This window comes from Cupressus sempervirens, chromosome 9, assembly GCF_028749045.1.
Source record: "Cupressus sempervirens isolate cs-2001-9-10 chromosome 9, ASM2874904v1, whole genome shotgun sequence".
Lineage (NCBI taxonomy): Eukaryota > Viridiplantae > Streptophyta > Pinopsida > Cupressales > Cupressaceae > Cupressus > Cupressus sempervirens.
Window position 1 is genome coordinate 307,747,217 of NC_143126.1, and position 13,652 is coordinate 307,760,868.

A 13,652-nucleotide genomic window follows, 5' to 3' on the forward strand; every position below is an offset into this window, starting at 1 on the left:
TGATGATTACATCTTAAAACTTAGTGATTGCATAATATAATTTAGAAATTTCATCAAATTGTTTGCTAAAATAAATTGTGAAGACTATGCATGCAAATCAAAGAAAAAATACATAATAGGGACTAAAAATTATGTTTAAAAAAAAAATGTTTAACTATCAATCAATTTTTGCAAATACACACACACAAGAAAATATGGCTATTGAAATTTTTTGGACTTTACCAATTTGTGTATGTATAATGACTATTTAAAGACTCAAGATTTCCACTAGTCTTTATCACAATTGAAAACACTTGAAAATAGTCATAGCCTAAGGTCAAATCTCATTATAATATTTCAACCCACAACTTGGTTGTTAGCTCAAACAACCTCTTGTCACACCCTAAGGTGAGTGCATATTTTTTTTTTCCTTTTTTAGAGGTTGGTCAAAGAAGACTTCTCTTCAATTGTGTCAACCTCCTAGGAAACAAATGGTGAGTATCTTGAGGGAAAATTCTTGCCTCTCCTTGCACTAAGGATATTGTAATATTTGGAAAATAAAGGGTAGCCTCTCAATTAAGCTTTCTAGTAAGATCAATGGTGTTTTCCTAAATGAGATTCAAGGGTGAGATACTTAAGTAAATTTGTATCCATGTTAGCTCCTTAATGAAGTTCACTCAGTTTGAGTTATCACTAAAAATTGAGCATGATAAGTCAACTATAAAGCTAGGCCTTCTCTAGAGTCTTATTTATATTGAGGTCAAATGGATTTACTACTTTGAGGTGATTCCTTGAGGTGATAAAATCCTTAAGCATGTATCTCTAAATAAAAAGAAAAATAGGGTTCTACAATAGATTATGCAACTGTAGGAAACATGTTAGAAAAATTGATCAATTTTGAAGCCCAAAATAATATATGATTTAATCTACCAAAAGAAAGAACAACAAAGGTTAGTTTTATGCACCTAACAAAGTGTTATCTTATCTAAGATAGACACAAGATTCTTCCATGTCACATGTTATAAATTCAAAATCAATAATAAAGCCTTAAATCTAAGAAATAAATATCATCCAAATAAAGATAGCTAACATTGACAAATAATTATTCTTTTTACAATAACCCATTACTAGATTATAAAACCTATTAATGAATTCTTGTAACTAGTGACAAGACATTGCATATAGTGATTACATCTTTGTTTGTCGCGAATGGATCAAATGAACCTATAGACACACAAAAAAAATCCTATCAATAAATTTAATTATTACATATCATAAAATTACAATTTCATATTAGAATCATGCAATTGTGGCAGTTTATCTATAGTTGCCTTGAATTGATCTAAACCTAAACAAAATTAAAGACAACTTTGAAAATCACCAATAACAGATGTCCACATTGGATTCACTAGGATGTGTAGGGGTATAATGTTGAGTCTTCAAATTCCGCAACAATATTAATGAATCCAACCATAAAAGATCCAACATGCTCCAAAAACTAAATACTTGGCTCAAGAAAGAAATACAATCAAATGCATTGCAAAATGAATAATTCAAAATAAATTAAATGCAACCATTTAAATGAAAATCTCTCCCTTGTTTATTTCCTTGTTATGCAATGTTGGCTCTCAAATTTGTTCAAAATATGAAAACACAAGAATTCAAGAATTGTGATTATAAAATTATAATGAGGAATCACCTTCATTTTATAGATTATTGGACTCCAATGAACGATTCAAATTGAGGGGCATTGATTGAAAATGAACAGATGAGATTAATTCAAGCTATAAAATAGTTGGATAGAAGATTGAGATAAATTGGCAATTGACTAGTTGCATGACAAAGATGATTGAACTGTAAATTGGGTGGCTAGAAGTACACTAGATTGATTGATCAGAGAGATGATTGCATTACTAAGAAGACTAAATTGATTACTTAGTGACATTTAAAAGAGGGGGGCAGGAGGTGGAGGTGAAGGAATGCTTAACATTAAATAATTAAAAAAAAAACTATTTAATTGTGCATGAAAGGGAATAAATAAATGAACCAATTTATTTATTTTTAGTAGAATATGCTTGAATTAGGGAAATAGAAAATTAAATAAATTATTTAATTTGAGAAGGCATAGGTAGTAATTGACATTATAAATTATTTATAGTAATAATAATAAGGAAGAATATTTTTAAATTAATTATACAATTATTTAATTAAACATATAGAAGGATTTTAATTAAATAACTAAGTCTATGTAATTAATTTGTAGAAGAATAAGTAGGGAATCTTAACAAAATATTAAATAGAACTTTAATAATTAATAATTTAAAATATTCAATTATTGAAATTAGAGAAAAATGACCATTTTAAATTTTTGAGTTAAGAAGAATTGTACAAATTAATTAGATAATAAAGGTAATTCAATTAATCAAGATGAACATTAATAAAGTTGTCACATGTCTATGAAAGATATTTTTAGTGTTTTACACTTATCTATCTTGAACAACACAAAATCTCTAAATGTAGGTGAAACTCCTTAGCCATTCAAACTTTCAATAAATTTTTTGAATATTTTTAATTAAAAATCCATGTCTTAATTTTGGGAGTGAAATTTTTCTTTGTCTAAAAAACTTGCATCTTAACTTTTGATTTGTTGACGTATATAAGTATTAATATGATGATTTTTTTTTAATGTGATAGTGTTTATGTTATGTTAAAATTGAAAAATTAAATTAGAAGATTACTCAAAGCTTATTGATTGATAAATGTGACCAATGGAGCAATCCCAATTACATAATAAAGATATTTACATTACTAGATGACTTCAAGAATATTAACCTTATAAATTTGTGCCCAACTTAAATTTAAGACCTATTTAATGAAATATGACAAAATTGGAGAAATTGCCATCAAACACCTTCAATATATCTTTGAATAGAGTATTACATCCTATCTACTGCTCATGTATATCCATTAATGTAAATAATACTCGTTATGTATTACTTTTCCCTTCACCTTCTTCATCCATGTCCACCTCTAAAGGATGATTTAATAAATCAAATAAACAATAAACTTCTACAACCATCCTGATGCACCTAACTATCTTGAGCAAGCTAATGCCAAAACTAGCTTGATGGTGCTCAATTTGAGATTCAACCCAACCCCCCAAATCACGAAGGAGATTAGGGTCCATTAATCAATGAATTGGTTTGTGACCAAACTCTTTCTTCTAAATGGAAACCAAGACCAACCATCACCTTTTTATAAGAAGCATTGCATCTCCCATTGCCAATGGGGCAACACCAAATATGACACCATCCTCTCAAAATTTGTAATATGCTTTCTTGCACCCAATAATATGGCTATAAACATTGATCCAACATATATGTTTACATGGTACCTCTAGATCATATTGATGTATGTGTACCCATGATCATTCAAATGTGATCCAGTGCAAGGCAAGATAATCCCCAGAGGATATGTCCTAACCCCTAGAAAATAACCACACAATGGAAACACAACAACAATGCAAGATCTGATACCAAATCACAACTCTTTATTCATAAAATAACTAATTACATGCAATGTGTTAGGCTGTAAGGCCTTTTGGTTATGACCAATTACAAAGCAAGTAACAATTTAGCAAGATCCCTCGAGATCCAATTGAAACCCTAGCTAGTCTAGATCCACACTCTGGTAGGAAACCCTAAGGAAATCTCAACTTGTGCTCACAAGCCCACCAAGAAATCTCCTAGTTTACCAAGTCTCAGCTACCAGCCCTTCTCAAAGTTTGCTCCTACTCCACATCCTCTTCTCCAAGAGGGATGAATAATGATTCACCCCTCCCAAAATGAATGAATGCATAAAGATTCCACAAGATAGCCTACTTATACCCAACTAATCCACAAGTTGGCCAAGTAAGCTACAAATTAAATAAACCCTTACATTAAATACATGTTGAGCCACAAGTCGACCTCCAATAGATATTAAATACCAAATTCCTTAAAAGACTTACAACACAAATCAAATGCACAAGGGAGAGACAACCAAGACCCAAATAGGTCCACACAAACTCCCAGGTTCATCCACATCACGATCATAAGCTACATGCATTAAGTGCACTAAATCAATCAAGGAAATTTGCAAGAACTCTAGTCGGCGCCAACACACTACCGAGTGTAGAAAACTCCCAAGCATTGTCGAGCAACCAACACATGCCAAGCAACACAACTGATGAGCTTCTTCAACGACTGAGCACCACAACAATTGAGTACCTTTAGCGATCGAGCACATTAGCCAACACTATGCCCAATAATAATCGAGCATCCACCCTTCTTCTTTGACGGAGCACCAAGCTTATCCACCAAGCCCATTCAGTCAAGCCTCCAATCGAGAAACACCATAGAGATGACTGAGCACCTCCAACTTTCCATAAAAATGCCTAAATCTTGAGGAACCTTAGATGCCCCTGCATTAGATTCCTGGGGTACAAAGAATGTGTGTCCCACACTTTGATGCCCAATGAAAAACCCACAACCATCTTCATCTTCACCAAAGACTTCAACTCCAATAGGGACAAGAAAACCAACATGCAAATCATACACATCTACATCATTCTGTCAAGCACTAGAATCTTGACTATCCAATCAACATGTTTACTCCTAGGAACAAACTAAACATAAAGCTTCATCAACAAAACCTCATTCACATAAGCAATTAATGAATCCACACTAGCAACAACAAACTCCACATCAACAACACTATGCAAATCTCCATCAACACATTCCAAACTCACAACACTAGCAGTCTCATTGCTCACAACAAGATGCTCTACAACATACAACTCACCACCAATAGAAACCAAATCATCTATGACCAAGTCCTCTGCAATTTCCATGTCGGTCTCAATTGATTGATCATGAAAAAAATCCCCATCCCAACATAAAAAAGGTTAGGAATATCCTTTGCAACAACCTCAAATTGCTCTATAGGTTTTGTATCATACTCCACAAATTGATCAACAAAACCAACCTCTTCCACCTCAACCTTACTATGTCATCTTCTCTCTCGAACAAGTTTTCTAATCGGCCAAACAATTCTCTTCTAGATCGATAGACTCCAACTCCAAAAACATCTATGGAATGCCCTCCTCATCCTGCCCTCAACCGAACTATCTTTAGACCGAGCAGACACCTCCTTAGCTTGATCAGCCAAACTAGCTTCAAACCAAGAAGACATCTCAACAAGATTCCTCTCCACCACATCATGGAGATTTGCAATCATCCCAGGGTCCAATCTTCTCGGAAGCATCTTCCAAGATCTTTGCAAACCCTCTACAACAAATCACCAAAAAATCAATCTTCCCTAACAAGATCAACCTTCCATCTTCGCATCCATCAATCCATCTACAAGTCCTCTACAATTGCAAGTCAACACAATGATCTGCCACCTCACAACCAAGAGATCCCTCCCCTTCTACCTATTAGTTCAATACCAAGGAAATGACAAAGATCACTCTTTGGAACTAAAACCATTTATGCATTAACTATCTCTTAGGAATAGATGATTTGGCGAAGGGCCAACTCCAGAAGCAGATGCTAGGAATCCAGAAAGAAAAGATCACCACCAGATCAAGATCTTCTTAGATCAACTCCTCTCAACCCAAGGTCCTGGTGCAAACTACCTCAACTTCGGTGATCAGTCTACACACTCAGGAACAACTGTGCTCTGATATATACCATTTGATGCAACACAAGGCAGGAGAATCCCCATAGGAGATGTCCTAGCTCCCAACAAATAACCACAGAGTGGAAACACAATAAAAATGCAAGATCTGATACCAAATCATAAATTTTTATTCATAAAATAACTAATTACATGCAATATGTCAGGCTGTAAGGCCTTCTCAGTTAAGATCAATTATAAAGCAAGTAATAGTTTTGCAAGATCCCTCAAGATGCAATCCAAACCCTAGCTAGTTTAGATCCACGCTCTGATAGGAAACCCTCAGGAAATCTCAACTTGTGCTTGCAAACCCACTAAGCAATCTCCTAGTTTACCTAGCCTTTAACTACTAGCCCTTCTCAAAGTTCACTCCTACTCCACATCCTCTTCTCCAAGATGGATGAATAATGATTCACTCCTCCCAAAATGAATGACTACATAAAGATTCCACAAGACGAGCCCTAGCAATACCCAACTAAGCCACAAGTTGACCTAGTAAGCTACAAATTAAATAACCCTTACATCAAATACATGTTGAGCCACAAGTCAACCTCCAACATATATTAAATACCTAATACCTTAAAAGGCTTACAACACAAATCAAATGCACATAGGAGAGACAACCAAGACCTAAATAGGTCTGCACAAACTCCTAGATTGGTCCACATCATGATCACATGCTACATGCATTAAATGCACCAAATCATTCAAGGAAATCCACAAGAACTCCAGTCGGCACCTACAGACTGTCGAGTGTAAGAAAACTCCCAATTATTATCGAGTAACCAACACATGCCAAGCAACATAGTTGCTGAGCTCCTTTAATGACCAACCACCACAACAACTGTGTACCTTCAGCAACCCAACACCTTAACTAACACTACGACCAATAACGACTGAGCATTCACCCTTCTTCTTCGACCAAGCACCAAGCTTATCCACCAAGCCCATTCGATCAAGCCTCCAACCGAGAAACACCATAGAGATGATTGAGCACATCCAACTTTCCATAAAAATGCCTGAATCTTCAAGAACCTCAAATGCCCCTGCATGAAAATGTCATGTATAACTATCTCAACCTTAAAGTTTAAGACCTAATGATCTCCCAAATGAAAGCCATTATCCTTCTTTTGGCTTTTAGACAAATTATTGTATCCATTATACAAATAAAGAAATGGGGATATTTTTCATCCTTGCTAGGTGCATATAACATGCAATATTCATTATGATGAGTGAACTTTGGAGTACTTCATCCACACAATCTTTAACTTCCATAATGTTGACTATTCCTTCACTGACTCAAAATTATGATCCCATGTCCTCTTCATAAAGTATCTTGTACCAAATGTCCCTCAAATATAAGAGTGATTCATTAATTTTAATGTCTATCACCGTATTAGGAACTCAATCCACCATGTCATTCCCCTCTCTTCATACAAGTGCTATCTAAACGTCTTTTACCTAACTTAGGAACTCCCAAATTGGTGTGATCAACTTTTTTTAATTTCCTTCAAATTGCATTGATTGTTATCTGCGAGTCCCCTTCTAAATGACCTATTCTAAAAATATTCTTGACATAATCTATTCCTAACATAACTGCTAGGAACATGTATCATTATTGTTCATTTAGGAGATTCTCAACAACTAACACAATTATTTTGTCTAGCTCGTGCCTTTAATTATATATCATATAAGCTTAGATTAATGTAGAAGGCACAATCAAAATTCACTTTGCTCAATTCAGATTTGGCAAAATTTTTTCAAGCATCAATCCCAAGGTTATAAACTATGAACACTTAATTATTTTACATCTTTTAATTAAACTTTAAATTTCTTCCATTTTGAAATTTCTAAATTTTGAATTTTTTCTCCTTTACATCATATAATTGATGATGAATCATTTAGTGTGATCCAAAATGTTGATAGTAAATTTTACACAATCAAATCCATAAATTGCCAAACATCCTATAATTGAATTTAAAATTTCTTCCATTTTGATATTTTTCAAATTTTCAATAAATAAATAAATACCCTAGAAAGTATACAAAGATTCCTTCGTATTTTAACAGGCACGCTCCTTGGAAAGTCGTACAAGCAGCACCATTCCACCAGATAAAACAAATTTAACGTCACTAAAATCATTTATCCATTGAAATGAAAATGATAATAGTCCCGCTTCCAAAAATAGAAATAAAATTTGGCTCCTCTCACTACATTTTGGAATCCATCCTATTCCTTATCCATCATCATAATCTTCTTGGACGTCCAAAATAATTGACAAGGGAGACCTCCTCTACGTTTTGTCCGTTATCCATTAATTTTCGAGTGAACTTGCTGTGACGGATATCCCGAGCAGGGCTTCCTCGTAAGACAAACCAAGCGTCTCCTTCCCTTTTGCTCAAGGTTTTATGATGTACGCGAGAATGTAATGTATATTTTCGGTAACCGTGTTTTCGTGCTTGAAGATTGCACAGGTAGAACTCCATGGCTTCAATGGCAGTTTCATTCACACCAGTTTTCTCATCACTTCAGCAGAGTGGAAGAAAGCTTTTACCTCCATCTTCACGCTCGTCTAGGATTCTCCTCTCGTCTTCAACACATGTTCGCTCACAATCCCAGCTAAGTGCGTCTTGTCTATCCTATTTTTACAGTTTTTATTTTCCCCCGTGTGTATAATTAGGACAAATTATAAACAAGGGAATCATGGCCAAAGTTGAATATCTTTGCATTTGACACGTAAATGAAATAGGCAATAGTAAGAAGTCTGTCAATTTTTCGATTTGGTAAGTTCCTCTGTCGAACTACATTTGGTTTGGTACAAAGGGCTATCTTTCTGTCAGATTCATCCGGCCTCGTGTATTGAGAGATAGATAAATCCATTGTTTTGGATGTATAATCAAGTGTCTACCTGGTTTTAAATGCCGTGTCACGTCTTCTTGAGGATTTGAGCTTTGTGTGAGGTAAATTTCTCTCGAAATTAGAAGGGGAAGTTCTCTGATAACTAGAACTAGTCCTAGATTGTGGACAAAATCTACAAAGTATTCACACTATGCACGCAAGTTTTTCTTTAATGCAAAGTGAAATAAACTAAAGTAGATCTGCCTTCTTTCTGGCCTCCAATATGAGCACAAGATTGAAATCAACTCTTCTATCATAGATGAGATTTTATATTTTATGACCCTAAATTGCATGAATCAACACTAATCAAAACACAACTGATGCAGAGATAAATTCAACGGAAGCAAAATCAAAAGGAACCAGCACCAGTAAGAGATATATAATAAAATTCTTCTTAATTAATTCATCAAATGAATAGTACATACACTTGCTCTCTTACAGATTTCTTCTTCTTGTAATTTCATATCCAGAAACTTGCCCTAAACCTAAACCTAAACCTAAAACTCTATTTATACTTGTTAAGACGGTCTATGAAAAATTCTAGATTATTACAAAATAGGAAAAACAGCCTACGGAAAACTCTAGATTGATATAGAATGGGGAAGAATGACCCCACAATGAGCTGTACGAATCCCAAGAAAAGATCTTATCGTAATGACAAAATCAGGATAAATTCTTGATTTAGAAATCACCTCCAAAATATTTTATGTGGGTGCTCTTGCACCATGCTCTCCAGGAAATTTTATCTCAAGCCCATTTGAGATGAATGCTTGTAGAGTGGTACCTTGCTGCTTGATATCTTGTTCGGTCATCCACACAACATTTGCATCTGAATAGCCTTTGAGTTTTACCAAATACTGCTTGGACTCCTTCCCTCTTGTTTGCTTTATGACTTTGGTGTCAAATATCCTTTCTAGTTGTGGTGTCTACTTAAATGGTAGACGTTGAATGTCTTTTGTATCAGCAATCTGTCCTGTATCAATTTCTTCAGTGGGTGCTTTTAATGGTGTGATGTCTGCTATGTTGAAGATGGGAGAAACGACAATCTCAGGTGGCAATCAAATCTCATAAGCATTGGTTCCAAACTTCTTCAATATCTGACAAGGACCTAGTTTTCTTAACATATGCTTGGTAGATTTACCTTTTGGTAGCCTCTCTTTCTTGAGATTTGCCCATACTAAATCTTCCACTTCAAATTCTAAGTGTCTCCGTTTTTGATCTGCATGCTTCTTATACTTGTCAGAGGTTTGTTGGAGTTATGCTTTGACTTCATCATGGATTTCTTTTATGGCTGTAGCAAATTCTTCTCCCTGGGCACTAACTTGTTGCTGTGAACTCATATCTCTTAACTCAAAAATCCCTCTAGGATGAATTCCATATACCACTTGAAATGGTGACTTTCCTGTACTTCTATTGATGGAGTATTATAGAAAATTCAGCTTGGGGTAGGATTACATCCCATTTTGCAGCATGTTATCTTGTGAGTGTTCTTAACAAATTGCCCAAAGTTCTATTAACTACCTCTGTTTGGCCATCAATTTGAGGGTGGTAGGCTAATGAGAATGATAAATTGGTTCCAAGTTTCCTCCATAAAGTTCTCCAAAAGTGTCCTACAAACTTCAAATCCCTGTCTGAAACTACGTTGAGAGGTAGCCTGTGAATTCTTATGACTTCTTTGAAAAAGAGATCTACTATATGAGAAGCATCATTGGTCAACTTACATGGTAAGAAGTGAGCCATTTTGCTGAACCTATCTACGACAACAAATACACTATCATGCCCCTTTTGTGTTCGTGGCAGCCCCATTACAAAATCCATCGTTATGCTTTCCCAGGGTCTAGATGGTATTGGCAAAGGTTGATAAAGCCCTGCATTTGTAGTCCTTCCTTTGGCCCTTTGACAAATCATACATATTTCCACAAAGTTTCTAACATCACTCTGAAGTTTCGGCCAATATTAGTACCTTCTAACCAATTCTAAGGTTTTATCCAAACCAAAATGTCCACCCATTGTTCCACTATGCTTCTCTTTGACAATGTTTGTCCTCATAGAGCACCTGGGTACACATAGTTGTCCTCCTTTGAAAAGAAGTCTGTCTTGTATCAAAAAATCAGGAAAATCAGCATGGTATCTTTCACCAAACTCCATGCATACCTTGTAGATGTCGCCAAACTTTGGATCTGCTACATACATGTCCTTGAGTGCTTCAATTCCCACACTTTCTAGCTGTATCTAGGAGACAGTCAGATTCCTTCTACTAAGAGCATCAACAACCTTGTTTGGTTTGCCCTTCTTATGCTTGATGGTGAAGGTATAGGCATGTAAATACTCCACCCTTTTCATGTGCCTATGACTTAATTTGTCTTGGCAATTCAGAAAACTGAGTGCTTGGTTATCGGTATATACAACAAACTCCTTTGGCAACAAGTAGTGTCTCCACCTTTTGAGAGCTTGAACCAATGCATACATTTCTAGGTCATATGAAGAGTATTTCTGCTTGGTTTCATTGAGTTTTTCACTTGAGAAAGCCACTGGTTTTCCTTCTTGACTAAGAATTGCCCCTATAGCAACCTTGCTAGCATCACATTCTACTTAGAAAACTTTGTTAAAATCAGGTAAAGAAAGAATTGGCTGCTCACTAACCTTTTTCTTGAGCAATTCAAAAGCTTCATTTGCTGATTGACTCCATGCAAACTTACACTTCCTTCCTCCTTTAATAGTTTCTAACATAGGAGGACATATATGACTGAAATTTCTTATGAATTTCCTATAAAATGTAGCAAGACCATGAAAGCTTCTAACACCTCCAACTGTTCTTCGGGTGGCAAGGATAGTATAGCACTTACCTTATCTTTATCCATTTTCAAGCTACCTTGGGAGATCACAAAACCAAGATATGTCAGCTCCTCTTGCATGAACAAACACTTTTCCAAATTTATTACCAATTTCTCCTCATGAAGTCTTCTTAGAACCATGTCAATGTGCTCTAGGTGTTCTTCCTTTGTCTTGCTGAAAATTAATATGTCATCTACATATACTATGATGAACTTGCTATTGAAGTCTTTGAGTATTTCATTCATAAGTCTCATGAAGGTACTAGGAGCATTAGAGAGTTCAAATGGCATTATCTTCCATTCATATAATCCATCATTGGTTTTGAATGCTGTCTTTCACTCATCTCCAACTCTTATCCTTATTTGATGGTACCCACTTTTTAAGTCAATCTTGGAGAAATACTTTGCACCTCCCAAACAATCAAGAAAATCTTCAATTCTTGGCATTGGAAACCTATATCTGATTGTAATCTTATTAATGGCTCAAGAATCAACGCATAACCTCCAGGTTCCTTCCTTAAAACAACAGGTACAACACATGGGCTTAAGCTTTTCGTAATCAAGCCAGAATCGAGTAACTCCTTTACTTGTCTAGCAATCTCTTCATTTTGTTGTAGTGTCATCTTGTATGCATCCTTATTGGGTAAAGTAGCTCCAGGAATGAAATCAATACAATGACTAATGTCTTGTATAGGTGATAAGGACTTTGGCATACCTTTTAAAATCAAACTTTCATATTTATCCAAAAGTTCTTTCACTTCATTAGGAATTGCCTTCTTTGTTTCAGCCTCCTTTCTGTCATTTCCAATGGGTTCTTGTGGTTGTGGGTTAGGCATCAAAAGAAAACAAGGCTTAGGTTCATCCTTCATGTTCTGTAAGAATTCCTTTTTATCAACCATCATAATTTTGGCTTCCCTCTCTTTATTTTCTTCCACTTCTTCATGATCAACAAATGGAATCAATCTAATCACTTTTCCATCCTTCTTGATGGTGTATATATTGAGTTATCCATCATGTTGTGCCTGCAAATCATACTGCCAGGGCCTACCAAATAATAGGTGGCATGCATCCATGTCAACTATATCATACAAAATTCTGTCATACTTTCCAATCTGAAAATCAACCCATGCTTGCTCATTTACAAGAGTTTGTTGACCCTTTGTTAGCCATGAAACCTTATAAGGAAAATGCAGAGGTATCCTATTAAGTTTTAACTTTTGAACCATCTCAAGAGAAACTAAATTCTCAGTAGATCCTGAGTCAATAATGACTTTACATACCTTACCTCCGAATTTGCAAGCAGTCCTAAAGATAGTTTTCCTTTGTGGTGGTTCCATGGTAGTAGGCACTTTCAAAAGTGTTCTTTTCATCATTAAACTTTCTCCTCTTTCAGGTACACTATCTGAGTCAGCTGTCTCCTTCTCTTGGTATTCATCATCTTGTACCGAATGTGTTCTTCTTTCACCTTGTGAACTTGAACTTGCTCTATCCGGACACCTAGATGCATAATGTCCCTCCTTATTGCAATTAAAACAAATAATCAGACTTGGCCTTCTACCACCAAATCCACCTCTTGAACTGCCTCTTCTACCTTTGAAGTTACCTCTGAAATTTCCTTCGCTTTGACTGGTTTCTTGCTTTATCTCCTCATGATCTTCATTGTTTTGTCCTCTTCTTTGGAAATTTCCTCTTCTCCTTTGATTTCTTCCTCTTCCTTTGCTATTTTGTTCTTGCCTTCTTTTCAATTTGGCTTCCACCTTCAATGCCAGTTGATAACATTTTTGTACCGTATTAGGACACAATAAATTAAGTTCTTGAATGTTCAACCTCAATCCATTGAGATATGTAGCAACTTTTACACTTTCACATTCACTCTACTTTGCCCTCAGGCTTAATTTTTGGAATTCTTCTGTATAGGCTGTGACATGTAGCTCCTTTTGTCTTAAACTTTGTCTCCTTCGATGAAGTTGGATTTCATAATCCTCAGCTAAGTATGTCTCTCTCACTTTGGCACACATCCTTTCCCATGAAGTTATCATGTTCTTATCTTCTTTGACCCTTTCTCCTTGAGTGAAATTCCACCAAGTGAGGGTTGGTCCCTTCAACTTTGACTTGGCAATTGTTACCTTGTCGTTCTTTGCTATATTTTTACATTCAAAATGGTTGTTCAAGGCTTCTATCCAATCCACAACAGTATCAGCATCCATCTTTCCTGAGAAGATG

The 13,652-nt window shown here is 35.4% G+C and overlaps 1 protein-coding gene across 2 annotated transcripts in view; it reads left to right on the top strand.

Annotated features, from left to right (window-relative positions):
* The first annotated feature begins 7,922 nt into the window (after nucleotides 1–7,922).
* Nucleotides 7,923–13,652, top strand: part of BASS2 (Sodium Bile acid symporter family) — a 221,522-nt gene continuing 215,792 nt past the window's right edge. Inside the window, exons 1-2 of one of the 2 annotated variants that reach the window (XM_089799937.1) lie at nucleotides 7,923–8,062; nucleotides 8,163–8,320. In XM_089799937.1, the coding sequence (XP_089656063.1) occupies nucleotides 8,182–8,320 (139 nt within the window). In that variant the 5' untranslated portion in view covers nucleotides 7,923–8,062; nucleotides 8,163–8,181. The remainder of the gene's footprint in view (nucleotides 8,063–8,162; nucleotides 8,321–13,652) is intronic. The other variant, XM_089799938.1, reaches the window with a different exon arrangement.